This window comes from Cyclopterus lumpus, chromosome 3 (genome assembly GCF_009769545.1).
Source record: "Cyclopterus lumpus isolate fCycLum1 chromosome 3, fCycLum1.pri, whole genome shotgun sequence".
NCBI classification, from domain to species: domain Eukaryota; kingdom Metazoa; phylum Chordata; class Actinopteri; order Perciformes; family Cyclopteridae; genus Cyclopterus; species Cyclopterus lumpus.
Window position 1 is genome coordinate 24,500,366 of NC_046968.1, and position 22,569 is coordinate 24,522,934.

The 22,569-nt window shown below is 40.3% G+C and overlaps 1 protein-coding gene across 1 annotated transcript in view; it reads left to right on the forward strand.

Annotated features, from left to right (window-relative positions):
* Nucleotides 1-22,569, forward strand: part of LOC117728806 (A disintegrin and metalloproteinase with thrombospondin motifs 7) — a 51,341-nt gene that overhangs the window by 10,047 nt on the left and 18,725 nt on the right. Inside the window, exons 4-13 of the mRNA XM_034529671.1 lie at nt 79-278; nt 3,586-3,669; nt 4,077-4,201; nt 5,296-5,445; nt 7,302-7,445; nt 14,539-14,683; nt 20,135-20,227; nt 20,754-20,899; nt 21,252-21,421; nt 21,506-21,639. Coding sequence (XP_034385562.1) covers nt 79-278; nt 3,586-3,669; nt 4,077-4,201; nt 5,296-5,445; nt 7,302-7,445; nt 14,539-14,683; nt 20,135-20,227; nt 20,754-20,899; nt 21,252-21,421; nt 21,506-21,639 — 1,391 coding nt within the window. The remainder of the gene's footprint in view (nt 1-78; nt 279-3,585; nt 3,670-4,076; nt 4,202-5,295; nt 5,446-7,301; nt 7,446-14,538; nt 14,684-20,134; nt 20,228-20,753; nt 20,900-21,251; nt 21,422-21,505; nt 21,640-22,569) is intronic.

A 22,569-nucleotide genomic window follows, 5' to 3' on the forward strand; every position in this document is an offset into this window, starting at 1 on the left:
GATCACAAATCCTCACCCCTTTTCTGCATTAACCTGTGATTGTAATTTTAAATGTCCATTTCTGTCTCCCGTATTCAGATTCCCATCAAGGTTTCGAGGACGTTGAGAGGCAGCGGGAGCGGTGGGAGCACCGGCAGCAGAGACGAAGGAAGAGAATCCGTCAGCGCTCGGTCAGCAAAGAGAAGTGGGTGGAAACGCTGGTGGTGGCCGACCCCAAGATGGTGGAGCATCACGGGAGCAAAGCTGTGGAAAGTTACGTCCTGGCTGTCATGAACATTGTAAGTATGTGACAATGGCATCAACATTTCCAGACATCAAAATGAATTTATAGTTTCATTAACAATTTCAACCCACGTGATCTCCTAGTTAGCAGACAGTTAGCTTAGCCTAGTAACCAATTAGCGTGTAATATCCAGTTGTTTTTTTTACTCAACACTGCTTTTGCCGAGTGTTACATGCTGGAATCATTTCTTGACTGCCAGGCAACCAGTGGAGACTAAACAAACACAATATAAAATGTTAATTGGTGAGCTTGAGAGGTGCTGGTAGGCAGTTACCGGTCTTTGTGCTAAGCTAAGCTAAGCTAAGCATCTCCTGGCTCTGGTCTTATAAGCAGCGTACAGACATGAGTGGTATCAATCTTCTCATTCAACCCGAAGCGGCATTGAATACAGAAACAGCGCCAGTCGTACACGAGGATGGAACTGAGTTCAAATGCAACATAGATTTTTAGTGCAACACTATAAACCAGATCTGTTCTCGACCACACAATCATACCATTTTTTTGTTGACTAATTTATTTGATGATTTAACAGACATATCTGTAAAATCCTGTATTTACCAGAGATGTGTTCATAAGTGTCTTGAAAATAAGTCTTTAATTATTGTAAAAAAGGATTGAATTTGGTCCTTATTTGTCGATGCTATTATTGATTAGCTGAATTACACCGTGAACATTACGGAAAGCTTTCATAGAAATAATATTTACAGTAAGTTTGAACATGTTTTGAATGACCAGATGCTGTTTCCGTATTCCCATCCTTGTATCAGGTAACATGTTATTACTGCCACCTAGTTCGGGGTTAAGCAAACTGACTCCTTCTCTGTTATTGATGAGCACATAAGAGGGTTTTTCCAAAATAAAGTCATGTCTGTTACTACCTTCTGGAAGTGCTATCAGAGGACAGACTATCAGGAAAGGGAATTCACTGATGAAATGACTTAACGGACAATAATACACACAGGAAGCGGCCATTATTCCTCACATCCTCTCTGGGGTTTTTTGGGGTCCTCTAGATTCTAGCTTTGAACTTTTTAAAGCCACGAATGATTACGTTTTGTGAAAACAATCTTGCGCTGGATCAAGGGAAACAACCTCTTGCAACCTCCAAACAATAACTATGGCATCATCTTCCTCAGCCACCGACGAGCTCCATTGTGCCGTCAATGAAGGTGTCAACTTCACAAGAGAGTTCATATTTCTGTATTCTGCTGTGCGCTGCAGCTGTACGGTGTGGATCATCAATCTCAGCAGAGGAAAAAATAGCTCCCAACTTCCTTTCACATGGTTATTATTTGAATTTTCTTTGGGATATTTATTACAGCCATGCGTTGCCAAACAGGCGTCACGCGGAGAAAAAGAAAGAAGTAGTAGAAATCCAAAAAAGCACTGTTTACCCCCTTCGAGACAGAGGGGGAACGTGTCAACAACAACAGCACATTGTTGCTTTAAATAGCTGCAGCTCTATTTGTATTCAAGAGACGGAGACAATAGAAAAAAAACGAAGATAAAGACAGATGGAAAACAGATTGAATGTTGCTGTGAAAATGTGTTGCAAAGTTTATTCTCTTGGTTACACCACTTGGACAGAAGATGTTTTTACCCGACGACGAGAACAATGACAACACCACCGTTACTCCGTGTAGACTCGAGCGTTATTTACAAATGGACTTATTTCTTTATCGGCATCGATCTGTTGCACTTTCTAAATTGTCTATTTGAGATGCTCAAACTTTAGCATCAAGTCAGCTGAACAGTGACACACTTTGAACAAGGCTTTTGTTGTGTTGACATCTAGAGAGAAGGCCCGGAGCCTTGTGCATTATGAAGCCTGTGCATGAATTATTGTATAAAGAATGGGGCTATTAAAAAGACATCTCGCATTGTTTTTGGACAAGCGTGCCTGTATTTGAATGTGGATAAAAGATGAAGAGAGAGAAAGAAGTGATGATGCACTACAAAGATCAAAAAGGTGATGTGATTATAGTATTTGTGCAGTGTCCCTTAACTATAACCCAGAATGATCCATATACCAAAATGCACCTTTTTTTTTGTTTTTACATATTCTAAAGTATTCTTTGAACAAACATAAAAACGTATACTAAAAAGTTTGAGTTTCAGATGCTATACAAGCGTTTTGTTTGAAGCATCTCAACGTCCTTTTTAGAGTGGTCCTTTTTAGAGTGCTCCTTTTTTCTAGCATCTTTATTGCCGTCGGTCTCAATACAACAAAGTCAACATCTGCGGTTATAGTTGAGTATAAAAAAATTATCCAACATTACTTCACCTGTGCTCTGGAATCCATAGGGTGCTGTTATCTGCAACAGGAAGTGTGTTTCAGGTTAGCGATGTCCTGCAGAATATAATGAGACCTTTACGGTTTAATGTTAATGATGCTCAGTCTTGCATCTCATCAGTGTGAGTTCCTTTCACCTTTTGACCTTTTTTGGTTTCACGGTTTTTCTCACTTCTCATTCCTCCACACCTCGACCGTGATCCTGTCCTCCAGTAATGAAACCTTCGCTGCCTCCTGCCTTTTAATCGCACAGAGCTCTGAATTGTCACGTCCCACCTCGGCTCGATACAATGACTCACTGTCAAAACAAAAGTTTTTTTTAATTGCAATAATTTCATTATTATTTTCCCAATGTCTTGTTTTTGCCAGTTTTGACATTGTTCTTGCTGGTTGAGAACAGAGAAACTGCAGTGACTGAATTTATTTGCATAACGTGTTATTGTGTACTACTACAACATGTTGGTGTTTAAACTGGTACAAGTACAAGCTATAATTATATATGTTAGCCCTTTAAATGGATATAGTTCATACGAATAAGTGGCATAAATACAGTGAAGCTCTCAAAGCTTGGATGACATGTCAAACCTGAGGGAAAGATTCCTCTGAATGACTCGGGTCGACTAAAAGGAATCAAAATATACTGAAACTGGACAAGATTTTTCTGGAAAAGGAAAATGTTTAATATATTGTCTTTTTCAAAAAACATTTCTAAATGTTTATGAATGTGTTTAGGTGCATTGGGCTTGACAACAACAACAACAACAACAACAACAATCATCATTTTCAAGATTAGATGTTAAGAGTTATAAAAGGAATGTCATTTATTGTATTAATGTTATTTTTTGCAGATTTTTTTGTAGTTTATCAAAAGGCTAATTACAGTATATAGCGCTAATCATCCAACACTATAATAATGATATATAAACTGAATAAATACTGCATGAAGCCATGATAGTCAGGAATCATGTGAGGTCCAAATGTTGAATGCCGTTTTTGTCTTTTTTTTCAGGTGGCGGGTCTGTTCCGAGATCCCAGTATTGGAAACGCAATCAACATTGTGGTTGTTCGACTCGTCCTACTGGAGCAGGATGAGGTACAAACCTTGTTTATGATCATAAAATATGGTTCATTTCTCTGGTTTTACCCCTCAAAGGCATACCGAGCAGAATATGTACGCGTGCACTAATAATGTGACGGCATGCAGCGCGGGGCTGTCACTCAAGTCGCAATTAAATCAACAATTTTTCCAGCAAAACAACAGTTTTTTTATTTATGAAGGTAACACCTATACACAGAGCTTTCTGTTTGCTCAATCACGTTCACAATAAAGTACACTCGGGTTATTCGAGTTCAAAATAAGTTCTGCTTCCTGCAGTCAGATGTTCTCTTTGCTGTGCGCTGATGCACACATCTCATGATATGAAAGCTTGGGTTCCACCAGCTGCTAATTGTATCCGTTTGCGTCATGCGCTCCTCTCTTTGTCTTCATGTGGATAACAGGATGACTTAAAGATCACGCACCATGCCGACAACAGCCTCCACAGCTTCTGTAAGTGGCAGAAGAAACTCAACATGAAAGGAGAGGAGCACCCGCTGCACCACGACGTCGCGGTTCTGCTCACCAGGTAAGACGGAAAAACTTGGTTCTCCAACCGACTGTTCGTACTCGACTCTCTCACCGCACGCCATCACGTCTCTCAAAGTAATTAAGCAGTTATTGATGTAGTGATTTGAGGTTGAAGAACCAACGCTGCATGTAGCGCTCTTCTAACAGCCGTCAGGTCACCAGCTGTCGTTAACCCACCGCAGGTAACATACTTATAATAATAAACATCCCAAATACCTCCAATAAACGAAGAGCGGGGACAATAAAAAAGAAAACCAAAGACAAGACCAAGACAATTGGAATCATCCACCCTTGACTTGAGTTTTCTTCTTGAACAGAATATTAAGCTTCATTTGACAAATGACCATTTCAGACGACGTGAGTCATTCACACAGTTTACAGCAACGCACTTGTATCCTTCAAACCATTCTCACAAAAACATCTCCCAGTTCCCAGTTCCCAGTTCCCAGTACAAAGGGCGGTCAAGGAAAAGTACATTTCTCCCAGACCCGACATTTGACACGTTCTTCTTCCAAAGCAGCGTACTGATGAGTTTCCGTGTGAAGCAGCAGCTCTTCTGTGGGCACAAGTGAATCTTTCTTCTTTGAGAACTTATAAAGAACTTAACTTATGATGAAATATCGTTCTCATGGCTTAAGAATTGTATCTACAAACCCATATTTACATCACTTGTATCAGACAAGTTCCTTAACCGGGGCGCATTTTGATGTTTATTCCATCAAATATATTCTTTGAGCTTGTAAATTATTGCCCGTATTGATTGAATCATTCTAGTGTGACTCAATTTACACCCACCACTTTCTAATTAACAATGTCAATCACAAATATTGAATGTAAGGTGCCAGAGTACGTAAAAAAAACAACAGAAAAATAGACTAATAGAGCTTGTGTTTAAAAGAAGTGCGAGAGGAGGATCCAGCGGACAGAGATCTGAGCTACAGTCAGTCGACAATGGTCTCAAATCCTTTAACAAGCGTCGATCCTTCTGAAAACAAACAATAACAAAAAAAAATCTGCTCTCTATAAACCTCATTGTGCAGATCTCCCTGTGAATCCACCGACATCTGACTAACGCTCCCACCCTTTCCACAGGAAGGACATCTGTGCAGCCGTCAACATGCCGTGTGAGACGCTGGGTCTGTCCCATGTGGCAGGAATGTGCCAGTCGCATCGCAGCTGCAGCATCAGCGAAGACACCGGCCTCCCGTTGGCCTTCACTGTCGCGCACGAGCTGGGACACAAGTAAGGTTTCACTGCACACACACGCACGCACACACACACACACACACACACAAACGCATTATATGTTGCATTAGGTTCACATTGTAAGATAATCAAATGGAAGAAAAAAAAAAAAAGCCTCCGTTCCGGTTTCAATTCAGATTAGTTGACCTAAATGCCGCAGTAGGTACCAGTTCTGCATGGGTTAAACCCAGTGTTTGTTAAGCTACCAGTTACTCCATTTAACTCGTTTAATTTCATTCAGTAAATTCTATTGGTATTAAAATATATATTTGTATTATGTTTTAATATAATTCAATATATATACTTATACTTATACTTATTATATATATATAATAAGTATTTTTTTAATATCCCGCTATCAATTTATTTATTCTAACATCCATTGTCAATCATACGCCTTACAGCCATAGCAATGTACCACACTTTTATCGTTTAACTTAAATAATAATAATTAAGATAAAGCCATAATTAATATTCCGCACCAACCAGTTAGCCGAGAACACTTTCAGCCTTCCTTTTTATACGACTATTTATGATGGTCTGTGTGGGTGAAAATAGAAGAATGGAACACTTGTCATTCTTCTCTGAGACAGTGGGGTCATAAGGGTCGGTATACAGTAATGATTGCGTCACCTTCATTAGCACGGTCTTGATTATTTGTAATACAAACGATAAGAGTTTCCCCTGTGGAGAAGCTTGTGGCTTGTACATTAATAAGAGCTCTTCAGCGTTGACAATACGTGATGTGCGTGAGTAACTCGAGCTGTAATGGTCACACACAGAAGCCGTCGACTGAGCGGCGGAGCGCGTGTGCGTTGACCATCGTTTTCGCGTCGCGTTGTCTCCTTTCCATCGACCCATTTATCGATTCCAACATGCAGTTTGCATTTCTACTCCCATTCCCATCAGACTAACTCTCCGTGTCCCTAATCAAAGGCAACAGTGTACGCTCAATAGCTTCATTGTGTTTTTTTGGGATTGTAATGGTCCAGCTCAGCCTGAAGTATACCTTTTCAAAATTACTGTGTGTGTGTGTGTGTGTGTGTGTGTGTGTGTGTGTGATTGGCAGCTCGTTCGTGGCGTTTTGTGTTTAATGCACAATAAAATCCGGGGCTAGACGAGAGAGTCCATTGTGAATACCAAGCAGCTCTTCCTGTAAGGAGGAACATGGATTCACTGAAGACTTGAGTATAGTCTGAAAATGTTTATATAATTAATTTAATATTTAGACCCAATTTACGATGTTACAACACTTGATCCAGTAGCACATAGGAGAGCTTCGGAGAACTAATTAGTTTGGGGGGGGGGGGGGGGGTTGGTTTTCTATGGGTAAACAGCAGAAAGTTGAGAGAAATGTTTAATAATTTCTCTCTTGGGTTTATTCCATAATGTTGTCGGACATTTATAATAACAATCCGAGCCTTTAGTGACCGTACAGGATGGTGAGGAGTTGCCTCGAACGATTACCCTCCATTGCAGCGTACTCCCTCATTACTGGTCCAAATAAATAAAAAAATCCACCTCACAAAAATGTGTCACTTGGACACATAAATACGGTCTATCTTGATATCTTAATACCACGGTTACCCTTCAAAAATGCATCAACAGCTTGTTTACATCGGTTTTCTCTTCTTTTTTTTTGTGGCTCGCTCCTGTTGCACCCACAGCGAAAAACAATCTCTAAATGTTAAATATTGTCACATGAATACAACAATCTCAGTTCACAGACTGGAATGCGTGTGTGTGTGTGTGTGTGTGTGTTTTGCTTGTCGTAGCTTTACTTTTTGAAAGTACGTGTTTCATGTTCACTCACTTTAATTGCCCTCTCTGTGGGATGTGCTTTTATGTCACAGCTTTGGGATTCAGCATGATGGCAACGGTAATGACTGTGAACCAATTGGGAAACGACCTTTCGTCATGTCTCCACAGCTCCTGTACGGCACCTCCCTGCCCAGGTGGTCACGCTGCAGTCGCCAGTACATCACCCGCTTCCTCGAGTGAGTGCCGCGCATCCTACACGACTGCACGTATATATATATATATATATATGCTGTGTGTGAATGACTGAGTGTGTGTGTGACTGAGTGTTTTCACGACGTTCCAGATGCATTCATGTCAAGCTGTTGAAGTTCATCATATTACATATACACACTTTATGCAAGCAAGTAAAAAAGAGCTCATTAGCGTGTGGTGTGCATACATTTTTCTGTTTTGTATATGTGGTAATGGTGTGTAGATGATAATTCTTCTTTGTCCAAGTCGTATACAATAAATTCTTATGGAAGGTAACATGAAGCTGTAACTTTACGTAACTTATTAACCGCGCCAATGAGTGATGTTTTTTTATAGTCTCTATTAAGGGGTGTGCTTTTCCAAGTTTAATTTCTAGTGTCTAGAACAATACAATTAATCAACCTTAAATAGTTGCCATATCCAGACCCGAGGGCGGACACACCACCATCGTGTTTAACCTGTTTAATAAATATACAGTAACGCACACAGTTCCTGCTGCTGCATTACTGATGATGTTCAACCATACAGACACACAGGTTTAATCCCGTGTTTCTACAGCTCTTCATTTGATCACCTTTTTTTTGTTGTTTTTATCTCCTTTTCCTCACATAACAAAACTTGTCTGCCAAACTATATTAAATATACGGTTCATTGTCAAACATTTATTTAAAACAATGTTGCCGTGCAAAGATTGGAACGACTGGCCTTGGAGTTTGGGTGCTACGTTCGGTCACCGTCCAGACTAAAAGTATTTGTAGCGGCACGGTTAGAAAGAGCTGATAATTAAGGAAACGTCAGCTGCTGCTGTCAAAGACGTTCACGGGGATTCTTCAACGGGATATTTGTCTGAGGTATTTCACTGTAGTTGCCCAGTTGTTCAGCTCCAAGCATCTGGAATTCATTTAGTGGGTGTTCAGCTGTGTGACAGTATTGTGGCTTCTTGACGCCACTGTGGAAAAAAACCTAAAAAAGGGCCGTGGGGCGATATTTAGTCTTGTGGGAGGTTTCTTTACTCCCTTTAGGCCACTGGTTTATGTGTTTGTGTCTGGGCAATGGTAATTAAAAAGGAGACGAGAGCTTTCTCAGCACTTGAAAGCACCATTTCCCACCCACGTTGTAGTTAATAGTTTGTGTCAGTGCTTTTGTAAAGACTGTATTATTAATCCTAATTGGCTTGACTTGTCCTCTTGTACTTATTAAGTCAAATATTGTCGACTATTGGATGGCTATTTGGTGCAGTAATTATTGTTCCCCGCAGGAGATTCTCTGGCTTTTCATTTAGCTCCATCATAATGTCAAACTATTTTTTTTCTTTTTCAAAATAATTTCGTTTTATGACGAAATGCCTGAAAAACTAACCTTAGCCGTACTGTTTAGTGCTTATTGGAAGATGTTAACTTGCCGGTATCTATATTAAATATACGATATACGAACATGCTAAACATCAGCGTGATGACATTGTGTGGTTCCTGACGCAGTTATGAGTTTATTACTGCTAATAAGTCTGCTGTTTGGACATTTTGAATGAATGGAAATGACAATTGAAAAAATCATCTTCCCTGTTCAACAATTCTATTCAAACTGAATAGAATAGAAGAGCTCCCCCCTCCCCCCCCCCCTTTACATTAAGGTAAAAAGCATTCACAATGGTCCAAATGATAAAAGATAAAGACGAGCCCATTTACTGTGACTGAGAGATAAAGCCCACTTCCCGCCCCGCCCCCTCCCAGCTGGCACGTCCACGTCTTTTGACCTCCAAAACCACGAAATCTGAATTGATAATTTCTCTGATATTTGTCTTCCTGTCTCATTGCTCTAAATGCTCCCCCTCTCTCCCTCTTTCCTCTCTTTTTTTTAATCTCTTTCTCTGCAGCACAAGGCTCCTATTGTGTGTGTGTGTGTGTGTGTGTGTGTGTGTGTGTGTGTGGCTTTAGTTCGTTGTCTCGCTGCTCTGTGCTGCTTCAGAGGTTTGGTCCGTAGGTGTTGTTTTATGTGGAATGTGAAAGGTCACACTGAGCTGAGTGGTTTAGATATTATCACAAAGATGGGCCGCTCATAAACTGAGATGCCATTAAACAGGAGAATTCCCGAAAGGCCATAAAGTTGCAAAAAAAAGTAACATCAAGTTCATCTAATTGCTGCATAGAGGAACCGCGGCCAAGAGCCTGAAGATATCTCACACATTACCTAGCATATTTTCACCACATCTCATGTATTCATTTTGCTTATGAAGTGAGTGGATTCAGGAAAAAAAAGGTGTATTAATTGACATAAACATTTCAGTGAAGCTGGCTTTGGCAAAGGCCACGGTAGAAACTAATTTGCCCTCGAGAGGCACCGATGGAGAACATTTTAATTGCTGCCGTTCAACAGTTGGCGGTCTGGGTTTCGTTTAATCTGATTTATCTATTGTTTTGGTTTTTTTTTGTATTTACTCATGAGATTAAAACATTTTCTTTAGATATGTGACAGAAATACTGAAAGTGTATCATTTTTATATTGCATGTGCATTTATATCCTTGAATGGCTTGGACTACATTTGTGCAAGTTTTAGTTTAGTTATAGTTGGCAAGACTTTTGTTTTTAACATTTTAGCACATGTATTATTTATGCAGTTCCTGCTCTTTAAAACTGCTCTCGTCATATTAACTCGGGATGTCCGGAAACGATCTCAAAGAAGTATCTTTTTAACTGATTTGTATTGAGATATTGAGCCTGAGCCAATCCTTCATTTCATGTCAGCTGTCACACAGGAGTTTTATTTGTGAAGCTTTCATGCACATCTACAGGTGCTCCTGCCTTCAGTCTCACCTCCGCTCCGCTAAGCTGTGTGTGTGTGTGTGTGTGTGTGTGTGTGTGTGAGCGCGCACACTCCCCATTATCAACGACAGCAAAACGCGATACGGAGCCGCTTGCACATAAATTATGTGAATAATTGTAATACTCGTTTTAATTTCAGCTCAGTGTTAGAGTCTCACCACGCCACTGCACCAAAATCACCGCAGGTAAAAAGTCAATGAGAGTGATTTATTCATGTAAATTGTACGAAATGTCCGGACAAGAGATAAATAAATGAACAGAATACATATTGGTATAATACATATAGGTAGAAAGAAATTGCCTTGAAAAAGAATAAATAAAACATTAAGGAACAGCTTGGATGCAAGCATTTTTTTTTTTTTTATTGCAGTGCTATTCATTTGTCAGCTATTGGATTGTCAGCTATTGGATTGCTTTTAATAATCTGAATGCACTTGGAAGTGTGCACTACGCAGTTCCTGGGCAGCATTTTAGCATCTTTCTGCTCATTGTTGGTGAACATAGAGGAGAATGTAACAGGTGAAAAGCTCCAGATATTTCACTCGGGAGTTAATAACCGCTACAAGGCTTAAAGAGCAGTGAATATTGGACCTCAATTGTTTTCATACACACGACTCCATGTTTCAGCGTTGCGCCAGATGTGTAAATGGGCCATATCAATGTTATACGATGATATAATAAGTCACGTCTACAGCTTGTTGCGCTGCCTCCAAATGGCGATAAAACAATTAGTGCAGATTTATTCTTGAATGTTTGGATTTCGTCCAGGTGGCGCAGTTAACAAGCACAACAAGAGTAAAGTAGCCGGGTGGCAGAGCACCATCACATGGCCCGAACTTGGAATTAATGTATATAGATCGTTTCACGGGAATAGCATTGCTAGGCAACAGCCTTGGTTCAAGATCCTGGGTCGATAGGCGCTCACTTTATGTTTATTTTCAAGGGACTAAAACCATCTACACACGATGCTTCACTTGGGCTCATTCTTCATAGTATTTTATATGATATTTATTATGTCTTCATAGATATTCTTCGTGTCAGCTTGGCCATATAAGGATCACGAAGCTCAATTTTATATCATTAAAACAGGATCATTCCAGCGATCATTATGGATATTTGGGTGCCGGCAACTTTAAGAATCGAATGATTAATCTTTGTTATTTTTTTAAAAATAATTAATTAGTTATTGTGATTATTAATTAGTGCTTCAGGGTGTTATTTTGTTGTCTGTGTATCTGTTCATTTCTGTCATTCCTAGATAAGAAGAATGTAAGTATGTATGTTTGGGCTTTTTATGTCGTAAAGACCTGATGAGCTGCTGCCTTGTCACCTAAACACGGACGCTTGGGAGGAAATTATTAGATAACCTCTTATTTTTGTTATTTCTTATATCTTCTTTTTTTAAATATGCAAGTTATAATTAAGCTCTTTGTATTGAGTTCTCCTGTATCCTTGAGGTAATACAATATGGTGTTAAAATAAAATATATATATATATATATGCTTGTATTAGACAGATGAAAGGCAGACTTTGCAAAGGCCCAATGTGGTTATGTAGCATTAATTGTAACCATTTGGCTTCCAGGGCGCTTCATGGGATGTTAAAGCGAGGGTTGGTAATATTGGAGAAACATGCCAGTAGTACGCTAAATTATAATTATTCAAATGATCCAACCAAACGACCTAGCCCAGTGTGGCCCACTCGTTTTCAAACGAAACTAGCCCTCTCCAAAGTCACAAACTCCGATTCATTTTTGTTTTGTTTTGTCAAAGCATTTAAAAAAAAGAAGAGAATTTCCACTAATATAACAACAATGTTTTTTACCAACCCAAGCCCAAACTTTAAATAATATATTTGAACCAAAACACTCATTATTGTGACTTAAGTGTAATTGTAGTAGTAATGTGAAGCTATAATGAGGACATTTTTTTTTATAAGTGGTGATGACACTGCTTATTTTCTCCCGAATCTCATGTCATAACCAGTTGAAGTTGTCGGTCAAACCGTCCGTGTTGTCACTGTGAGTAAAACTATTTTCAGCTCACCTGTAATGGCTGCTTCGCGAAAGAGCCCAAGGCGTAAATATTTCCATTCCATTATCCAAACTGCTTATATTTAGGGTCGCGGGGCCACTGGAGCCGATCCCAGCTGACATTGGGCGAGGGCAGGGTTCATCCCGACAGGTCGCCAGTCCACATTTACACGTCCACGTTTACAGGCTCCGATTGACCTGAGCTGCATGTCTTTGGGAACCCCGAGGGAACCCACGCTGCCTCTGGGAGAACGTGCAAACGCAGAAGGACCACCGGGGAACGAAACCCGGGCCACGCTTGCTGTGAGGGGACAGCGCTTTAAAGCTTGAACCTTTTTTAAACCTTTTAAAGTCGATTTGAGAACCAGTTCTCGTTCATAATGACGACCAGGCTGAAAAGGCAAACAATCTCATCCCAACATTTATTTTTTAAACGAGTTATTAAAGGAGGGTAGCAGATAATGGCACCGATTTTTAAATGTACTTTGGATTGAACTCGATTGCTTCTGCCGAAGTTAGCAAGCATCTTTGATGTTCACCGTGTGTGTGTGTGTGTGTGTGTGTGTGTGTGTGTGTGTGTGTGTGTGTGTGTGTGTGTGTGTGTGTGTGTGTGTGTGTGTGTGTGTGTGTGTGTGTGTGTGTGTGTGTGTGTGTGTGTGTGTGTGTGTGTGTGTGTGTGTGTGTGTGTGTGTGTGTGTGTGTGTGTGTGTGTGTGTGTGTGTGTGTGTGTGTGTGTGTGTGTGTGTGTGTGTGTGTGTGTGTGTGTGTGTGTGTGTGTGTGTGTGTGTGTGTGTGTGTGTGTGTGTGTGTGTGTGCGTGCGTGCGTGCGTGCGTGCGTGCGTGCGTGCGTGCGTGCGTGCGTGCGTGCGTGCGTGCGTGTGTGTGTGTGCGTGCGTGTGTGTCGGCCGCTTCATGAACACGTGTGTTGGAGGCAGAATGTGCTGCGAGCCTCGGGCCGATCTGACCCACTTATCAACTGAAGGAATATCCGAATCTTTATCCCTCATGGATTTACAGGAAATCTATACAAGAGAGTTAGAGGGAGCTTGTGAGAACCATTATATTCCATTCAGGTTGCTCAGCTGACAAACCCATTAATACAACACTGTGCTGCCTGATTGATTTTCCTGATTTGATTCCTTGATTTTCCATTACGATAACGCGTACCGAGAAATCAGAAATCACCCTTGTGATTAATTATTTAAAGATGCTGCTTGTCTTTGCGTGTTGTGGGAGGAGGGGAGGTTTTGAGTGTTGTGCTCACAAACAAAAGCTGACTTTAGGTATTTACAACAAGTCAGTCAGCTTTATTTATACCGGAGCACAAAACGCTCTCAACATTCAGCGTCACCAAAACACATCGGACGTGTCTGTAATGCATTTCCTTCCTTTTTTATAACATATTTTAAAAAATTAGTTTTTGGAAACCTTGAGATCTCCATTGGTTTCATTGACAGTTTTTAGTTGTTTTTTTCCATGCCATTGAATTACCGCCACCTGTAGAACAGTGTGAAACTGTTGGCAGGACTCTTACGTTTATGTATGCGTCCATGGTCACAAAACAAAACAGGGACCCACTTTTAAAAACACTGCTCCACAGCGCTGCTAGTGGTCTGAAACGACATTCAATTCAATTCAATTCAGTTTATTTTGTACAGCCCAATATCACAAATAACAAATTATCCTCAGAGGGCTTTACAATCTGTACACATACGACATCCCTGTCCCAGGACCTCACATCGGATCAGGAAAAACTCCCCAAAAATAACCTTTGACAGGGAAAAAAGGGAAGAAACCTTCAGGAGAGCAACAGAGGAGGATCCCTCTCCCCGGATGGACAGAAGCAATAGATGTCATGTGTACAGAATGAACAGACATGGTGTTCGTACCTTAAGATCAACACCTTTTGACAGCCGCGGCCTCAGGCTTTGTTTTTTGTTGGGGGTTTTATTCCGACCTGTTATTCTGTTGCCTCGGCCGTAAACTCCGTTACATCGGGGTTTCGGGATATTTCCTGGTGAGGACCCGCCCATCTCTAGGGATTCACAATAATCAATGCAGTCTTTTGTGAAAGCTTTCATAGTTAAAAGTCAACTGCAGAAAGACAATTCATTTTGAAAGAAGGATACTGTGTGTGTTTGTGTGTAAATAACCAAAAGACATTAAACTGCACCGTACCAGACTCTTGTTGTAATCGCCCACCCGGCTTCTCTCATCCCTCACAGTCGCGGCTGGGGCTGGTGCCTCGACGATGTCCCCGTGAAGGATCAGCGCTCTCTGGACTCGGTGCTCCCCGGGGTTCTGTACAGCTCTGTCCATCAGTGTCGGCTGCAGTACGGATCCGGGTCCGTGCTCTGCGACGACGTGGACGTAAGGCTCAAAATGCATTTACAACACATCCGTACAAAGCCATGTGCGGGTTATATGGAAAATATTCTCATTATTTTTCCTTTCTCTCACTTGATTTTTTTATTTTTTTATTCCTCCTTTGCTCCTTCTATTTGGTTTTCATGTCTCTCTCACAACGTCTGTTTGCTTCTGATTTCACCCGCCCGTCAACTCTTAAAGCTCAAATTGAAAAAATGTCTGCCTCCTCCATTTTCAGTACAGTGTGTGCCGTTCAAACTTTACCTTGACATTATTGTATCACATTATTCACCACATAACAACCGCAACAACGCCAACAAAATATTGTATTTGAATCGTCACTACAAAGAGCTAAGAGTAAGAACTTTACTGTTTTTTAAGAAGCAACTGTAATATAAATACAACCCTAAACAATGACAAGACTGGCACTACCTTTTGTAAAAAATAAAACATTTAAAACAAACTAATGTAGAGCAGCATACTGTAGATGTAACTTTTATCTGGCGCTCTCTTTTATGGATTATGGTCTGACAATGTCAAAGAGACTCAAAAAACCTGTAACCATAAAAGGGAGCAGCACAAGAAGTAGGATTATGAAAATCTCATTCCCCAGTGGAAATTACCTCCTTACGAGAACCAACATTATTATTTTGGTTGTTGATTGGTCTTCTTTCATTAGAAAAAATATATAAACAAGTGTTTGAAAAAGGATAGCCTGAAGAAGCAATCAGAGTTACTGAGATAGTTCTTATGTTATCAACATTTCCAGTATCCTATTATTATTATTATTATTATTATTATTATTATTATTATCAGGACACATGTCTGCAGTATAGGTCACTTCATTATCGTAATGAGTCTTTACACACGCCTTCAATCTTCTGTGTCCACAACTTGTGCTTTATGGATTATTTAAGGGACATTGCGTGAAAAAACTCCCTTTTATTTACTGCTAGTGCGCATACTTTATAGTATCAACCCACACAATTTGAAATAATTTTTTGTGAGCTGCATGGTTCAGAAAACATGTGATTCAACAAGTCATTCAGGTCTGGCTCCCCTTCATTGCTCACACGGAGGCTCATTAGAATATGATTATACCACCCATGGCTTCAGAAACCTTTGCAAAGATGTGCCATTATTCCTTGAAAGCCAATCAGACTGGGCTTTTACGGGAGGGGGTTCTTAAAGAGAAGGGCGTAAAATGGAGTGAGTGAATACAACTTTATTCAGACAGACGGTATGAGAAAAATACAGTGTTCTTGTGGTCATTATCAACACTTTGCACACGCCTGCTGGCAAGCTGGACAGTGAATTATCTCTCCACGGTGTGAGCCTCTACAATAGTTTATTTTAATCCAGACTGGGACCTACAGATCGTTCTTCATCAGTGTCACTTGATTTAAATTATTGTCACTTATACGTCGGTTCAATAGATCCTCATCAGTTGTAGAGTGGACTTTAAGTCACTCTGTGGTATTCTGCCTCTAGACAATTTATAAGAATGTTAATTTAGATGACGCCTCAACAGCTGAGTGCAATCTTTCAAATGTCGATCTTTCAGGAAGGATCTCATCTCAGGGTCTCACCACTGAGACGTAACTCATCCTATTTTAAATAACCCAGACTGGACAAGGAGGAGCAATAGCACTGACCTTTAGTTAGAACTGTAACGCTGTCTTAGGACCGCATTAAGAAACCAAAGAAAGCATTGGATTAAAAGACTGCAAGGGCAGCAGTGTATACAAGTACAAAAGTAATACCATACAATGAGTTTAAGGCTTGAGTTTCAAACTCAGGCATTTTAAAATGAGTAACTCTGGCTTTACACGAGATATCGTGATGAAAAGTCATAACTAATATTTGTAAATGCTAAAATGTAAAGCGTGACTTTAAAGCAGATTTATAACATATTGTGTCCAGCACCACAGAGGATAACACATTTGATAGCAGGCATCATGTCTGCATTAATTATAATTAGATGATTAACACCTATAAAGATAGAAGAAGGTTGGCCTAAGGCTATCTTTTCAACTCGATTCTAAGTCGCACCTTTTCACCAACTACGTTTCAATATTACTTTAGAAAGTCGAATTTTCGCAATGCTCTTCCAGCGCGGGGGTGCCGCGTTTTGTGGCGTCTCTCTTTGCCGCATCGCTGACCAGACACCCTTGTCATCAAGTTCTCATCATGGTATACAACTTTTTTATTCTGAATAAAACAGGGTTATGCTCTAAAAGAAGTAGTTTGCGTGACGTGTCGTCTGACTTTGTTGGAAGGCATTTCTGTTTAGAATTGTTCTCAACGGCCGTGAAAGAGAGAAAGGAGGCGTAATGTCGTTTGAACATGCCGATAGCGAGGGGGTCACCTTTTCAGAAGGTTACTTCTGGGAGACGTGGCAGAAATTGTTGTCACAAAAGAAGAAAAAATTACTTCCTCGCACGTCCTCCACCTCTATAATCCGACATTGAGAAAGCTGTTGAGGGAGGAAGGTTTCAGAAGCTATTAAACTTTCTGACAAGCAGGTCTGAGGGAGCACACTGGAGCCTGAAGGGCCCCTGTGTGTGCTTCTAACAGCCCACTGGTTTCATTTGATGTTCTGTGTCTGTAAGCGGCTCAAACTCGCTGCAAAAGCCAAAACGCTCCTCTTACCGCGCAGCCATGATCCATGATCCATGATCCGTGGTGGCACGGCTCACATGTGGCACCGGGGAATCGGAGAGCGCCCGGTGGAGATTTTAAAATGAAGAAGCCGATGACTAACGAGGCGTGAAGCGGTATAATCTATTGGACTTGGCGTGACCGAAGTGTCGTAACGATGCACACACACACGCACATTTAATTCACACAGGGTTTGCATTGATTGACTAATTATGGGGAGTCTTTCCTGCGTTGTGTGTGTGTTTTGAGTTGGATGTATTGTAGATTTTATATAAATCCTGTCTGCCATAAAATCCTTCTGTCGTAAAGCTTTGTAAGACCCCTGTGTATTATGACTGGAAGCAGATCTGAATAATTCATACGCAGCTCATCAGGCCACAGCACCAGGAATGGCAAATAATTGGACAGACGGAGACCACACGCATGCATTTTTTATATATATATATATATACCACTATTCAAGCAAAATCCTATTCAAGCAAAATCCAACCCAGTAACAAATTCCCAGTCACTTTCTTGAGTTCAAATATGAGTGGCTCCTCTTTCTTTTTATAGCATGCTTACCAACCTTTAAGTTTTTAAGGTACTCCCTGGAGCTTTCCCGTGTATAAACATAGACGTGTCCAAAATGAATGATGTGTATCATTAATCTTGAGGGGGGATGTAGACGAGGGTGGGGGGCATCCGCAGTAGCGAGCTGTCTTCTTCCTTCATGAAACCGGAGGACATAATAAAGTCATTTTGACTGACACCTTCAATGTGTATCTCAGCAACTCCATGCTGGTGCACATACATGTCAGTCACCATGTGAATGCGCGAGGTACAAAATGGAGTGAACGACATTTTCATGAACACGACATTCAGCAGAAACATAAAGATACTTTATTGAGAATTTTTAGATTTTCATGTTGAAAAATGTCCAGTTATCTGAAACCGTAAGAATTGTTTTAGGCTGTACGCAGACATCACGATCTATCGTAGATTGTTTGAGTGAAAGAGATTAAATAAACAACGCATGTGAACCTGTTTAGATCACTGTCATTATGTACACCTTTTTTTTTTTATACAAAAACAATTACAAAATGTGAATTTCTTCTTGATTTTAATATCATAAACCAATCCTCTTTTCTTCTTAAAACACAACAAGATGTGTGTGAGTTAGTGTCGACCAATTTTAGCCAATAATATGACTTCCATCCATCAATCAATCTGCATCCAGGGAGCCAACGTTTTAGCGTTAACGAACCCGTTTGTGAACGAACGAACACGACGTGTTTCCAACGGATTCCCATTGAAAGATCTTTTATTTTGAAAAAAAATGCCATGAAATATAATCCAGAGTGCAGAGTTCTGTCTCTCTCACTTGATTCTGAATTCTTGCCGTTTTTTAACGAGCGTTCAGGACTTGCTAACGCTGACATTAACGCTAACGTTAACAATTATTATGTCCATATTAATCGCTGATGGCTCACTCCCACAGTGCTGCCCTTTCAGCTTTGGAAAAAACTGCTGCAGCTCGATGAAATAGATGAGACGCGTTTTGATTTAGTTTCAACAAACAAAGTGTGCAGGAATCTCAAAAGGCCCAAAATGCTTTACGCACCACTGGAATGCAGAAGAAGCACCTTTTTAGTGTTTTAAAGCATGTATTGTTTTCTAAACCAATACATGTCTACTTTTGCAATGCATTGTATTCCACGTATACTTCGGTTGCAAAAACTTGTTCCCTCATCTTCTTCTTTTTTTTTTATTAAGAGTTTGTCATTTCTTACCTTGAACTTTTTTTTCAATTGTTGCGCAACCATAGAAATGGTTAATTTTCTTTTTATGGATACTGAAGAGAAATGAAAAAGAACACTGTGCCTCTGTCCTTGCCGCACACGTGTGTTCACTGTACAATATCAAAGGCCGTGGTTGTGAATTCTGGCCTTCAATAACGTGCTGCTGTTATTACGTGTATCTCAAGGTTACATTGACAATAGCTTTGTAGTACAGTTTCCTGGCTGCACTGTAAGTGTGACTATGACTCGATTGTTTTGTGTCCTTGGTTCAAGGGATTGTTGACGTTGCTCGATGCTCAGTTGCTTTGAAAGAGATTCTCTGTTGCTTTGTATGTTTTTACGTGACACGCAATTAGAGTAGGAAGCCGTGATTAGTCCTGTTGCCGGGGAGAATCTTCTCCACATTGTTAGCTCCACTGTTGTTGTTTTTTTAGAAGTTTAAACATTCTTTTGGATTGAGAGGATCAGTCACCATCACCTGTCCATTTGTTTTGGATGTGTAATCTCTACATTGAGAATCAACACTGTCTTTACTCGTTATCCTTTTATCATGAGTCAGGAGATTATTAATTGTAAAATAAGCAAAATATTGCTCACAGATCACTGTAAATTATTTCATTCTGAAGGTTCAAATCTTTAAAAAAACATCCTAATCTGCAGCATTATGATTTGGGCCAAATGCAAACGCATTCGACACAAATGTCAACAGCAACAGGAAGGGGCTCAAATAATTGGAGCAATGAGCCAAGGAACTTCCTTTACAAACATTTAACCTTTTGGTGTTATCAGTCTTCTTTACCACTGTGGGAAATAATTGCATCTTATTGGTCTTTCCATTCATTATTTCAATATTCTGAACGAGGCTTTTCTCAGTGGAAAAACATCTTCAACACATAACAAAGACGCACTGCGAATCCAGATTGATCATTTTGTTGACCAATCATTTAATCGCAAGTGCACAAGCGAACATGTTTTGCGGTAGTAAGGCACAAATCTCTCTGTGCTTTCCTAGAATGTGTGCAGCACGCTGTGGTGCACTGTGGGAACAACCTGCCACTCAAAGCTGGACGGGGCCGTGGACGGGACCAGTTGTGGGGAGGACAAGGTGAGTCTTCCATTTCATGAGCATGTAAAAGGGAACGAGACATGCGTTGTGATTCGGTTGTCGCCAACCATCCTTGTTAAGTCTCTAAAGGGAGGCGCTTCATTGTGGGAGTCTTCCCTTGTTTGCAGTGTTGAATTTCATTGCATTGCAGTCAAGGTCGTCCCTGTTATTGTGCATATGACGGTACATAACTTGAACTTGAACGTGAGGTTGGCAGAAGCCCACTGGGGCAAATTAGTGATTTTTAACTATACAAAATGAGTTAATAATGTAGCAACACAAACTACCGCGACACGCATTTAAGATGAGCAATAAAACGATATCGCCTCAGCTCTCATGTAAAGTGCAGAGAAAATATACAAGTTGTGATATTTAGAGATATATGTATCAGAGTGCAAACGCTTTTCTGTCTGTATTTCAGGCGACATGGAAGAATGCAATCCTTAAAATAACACCCAAATTAAAAAAAAGATGACGCTGACAGTTTGTGTAAATGTATTTAATAATTTGAGCTTTGCTGTTGTAGTGGTGTTTCAGTGGAGAGTGTGTGGCAGTTGGATATCAGCCAGAGGGCGTGAGCGGTGGCTGGGCTTCGTGGAGCGAGTGGTCGGCCTGTTCGAGGACGTGTGGGGTCGGAGTCCGGAGTGCCCACAGAGACTGTGACAACCCGGTGTAAGTTTTACTCTTCAGCCAAAAATACTTCAGAATTTTCGTTTTTATTGTTTTTAACTATTGTTTTACAATTAAATCGGTATTGTAATATTTTATCTGCGAATGATGAGGCTCAATTATGAGCTAATACAAATTCTTTAATATCATGTGTTAACTAAAACGAATGAAAGGACTGGATTTGTGTGTATATTTGACATTGCTTTTAATTTGTTGACTGAAACAAAAGGATTTAAGGATATTTTATTACAATACAGATCTAAAACGTCTCCTCTTCACGCCACCATATCACTAATGTTTAGAAAGTAAGAATCAATGAGCAGAACTGAAATAGTTGTCTTTGACCACCCGACAGGCCGATGCACCGAGGGAAGTATTGTTTGGGAGAGAGACGGAGGTACAAGATCTGCAACACCACACCGTGTGCTCGCGACCTGCCCACCTTCAGAGACATCCAGTGTGGTCACTTCGACACCGTGCCGTACAAGGGCAGGTTCTACAAGTGGGAAGCAGTCATCAACAGAGGTGAGCAGAAGGAACATGAACACTTAGGCGGTATTGAGGCGAAGTAAAAAAAAGAATTGTGTCCCTCCCTTCTGCGTCTCTCAGTCAGCCCTTGTGAGCTGCACTGCCGTCCACTGGCTGAACATTTTTCTGACAAGCTGCAGGAGAACGTCGCTGACGGGACGCCGTGCTACCAAGGCAACACAAGCAGAGATGTGTGCGTGAACGGCATCTGTAAGGTATCGACACTGTACCTACCGTTCCACACATTGTTTGGGAAATATGTTTTCCCTGTTTGACAACGTTCACTTCTTATTATCTCTCATTTTCCTGTGATTCCGCTTCGTTAGTCATGCAGTATATTTAGTTTGTTTCCTCTGCTAGCGAGTGTTGTACATTTGACATTCTGCATGAAAATGAGCTTTTTAATAGAAAAACATTGTGCCTGTTATCTCACTGCTCTTGCATATCACCCGGGGGCCAAAATGCCAGTCACTAATACAGACGATGTCTTGATACTGAGTGGACAGCAATTACAGACTTTGTGTCTCATATTTCGTGACATTTTGTGACATTTATGTCCGGAAGCCATAAGTCTTTCACCTTTTTTTTTTTTTTTTTTTTTTACCTGGAAACCAGTTGGGGTTTTGAAGAGTCGCTTGCCAAATCAGTATTTCTCAAATGGAAGTGGAAGCTTGTAATCATAGATATGCTCTGAATTTGTATATAAATATATAATTTTATTTATTTATTTATATACAGTATATATATAATTATTTACTCATATTTATTTATTTATATCGGCCAAAGAAAAAATATTATAGTGTAGTTTTAGTTGTTTTCATTTTGAGTGTCCAGCATGTTCTCAACCTATATTTTGAATTATGATCTCTTAGGACTTTCTTTATTTTGATCCCTTATTGTACCTTTAACCTTTAAGTCAGTAGAGGTTGTGAGAATAATAATAAAGCAGCAAGGAACAATATGAAGGATTACTTCTTATCTGAACAAGTCAGGGGCAGATGAGGTTAGGTGAGGCAGGTGTGTGTTCTGTGCACACATGGACCAACCCTGTAGGGCTTATGACGTCTTTCTGATAAAAAAAATATGTCACTTTGATATTCAGTACCCTAATTGCAGCATATCTAATTTTTTTTAAACCCTTTTGT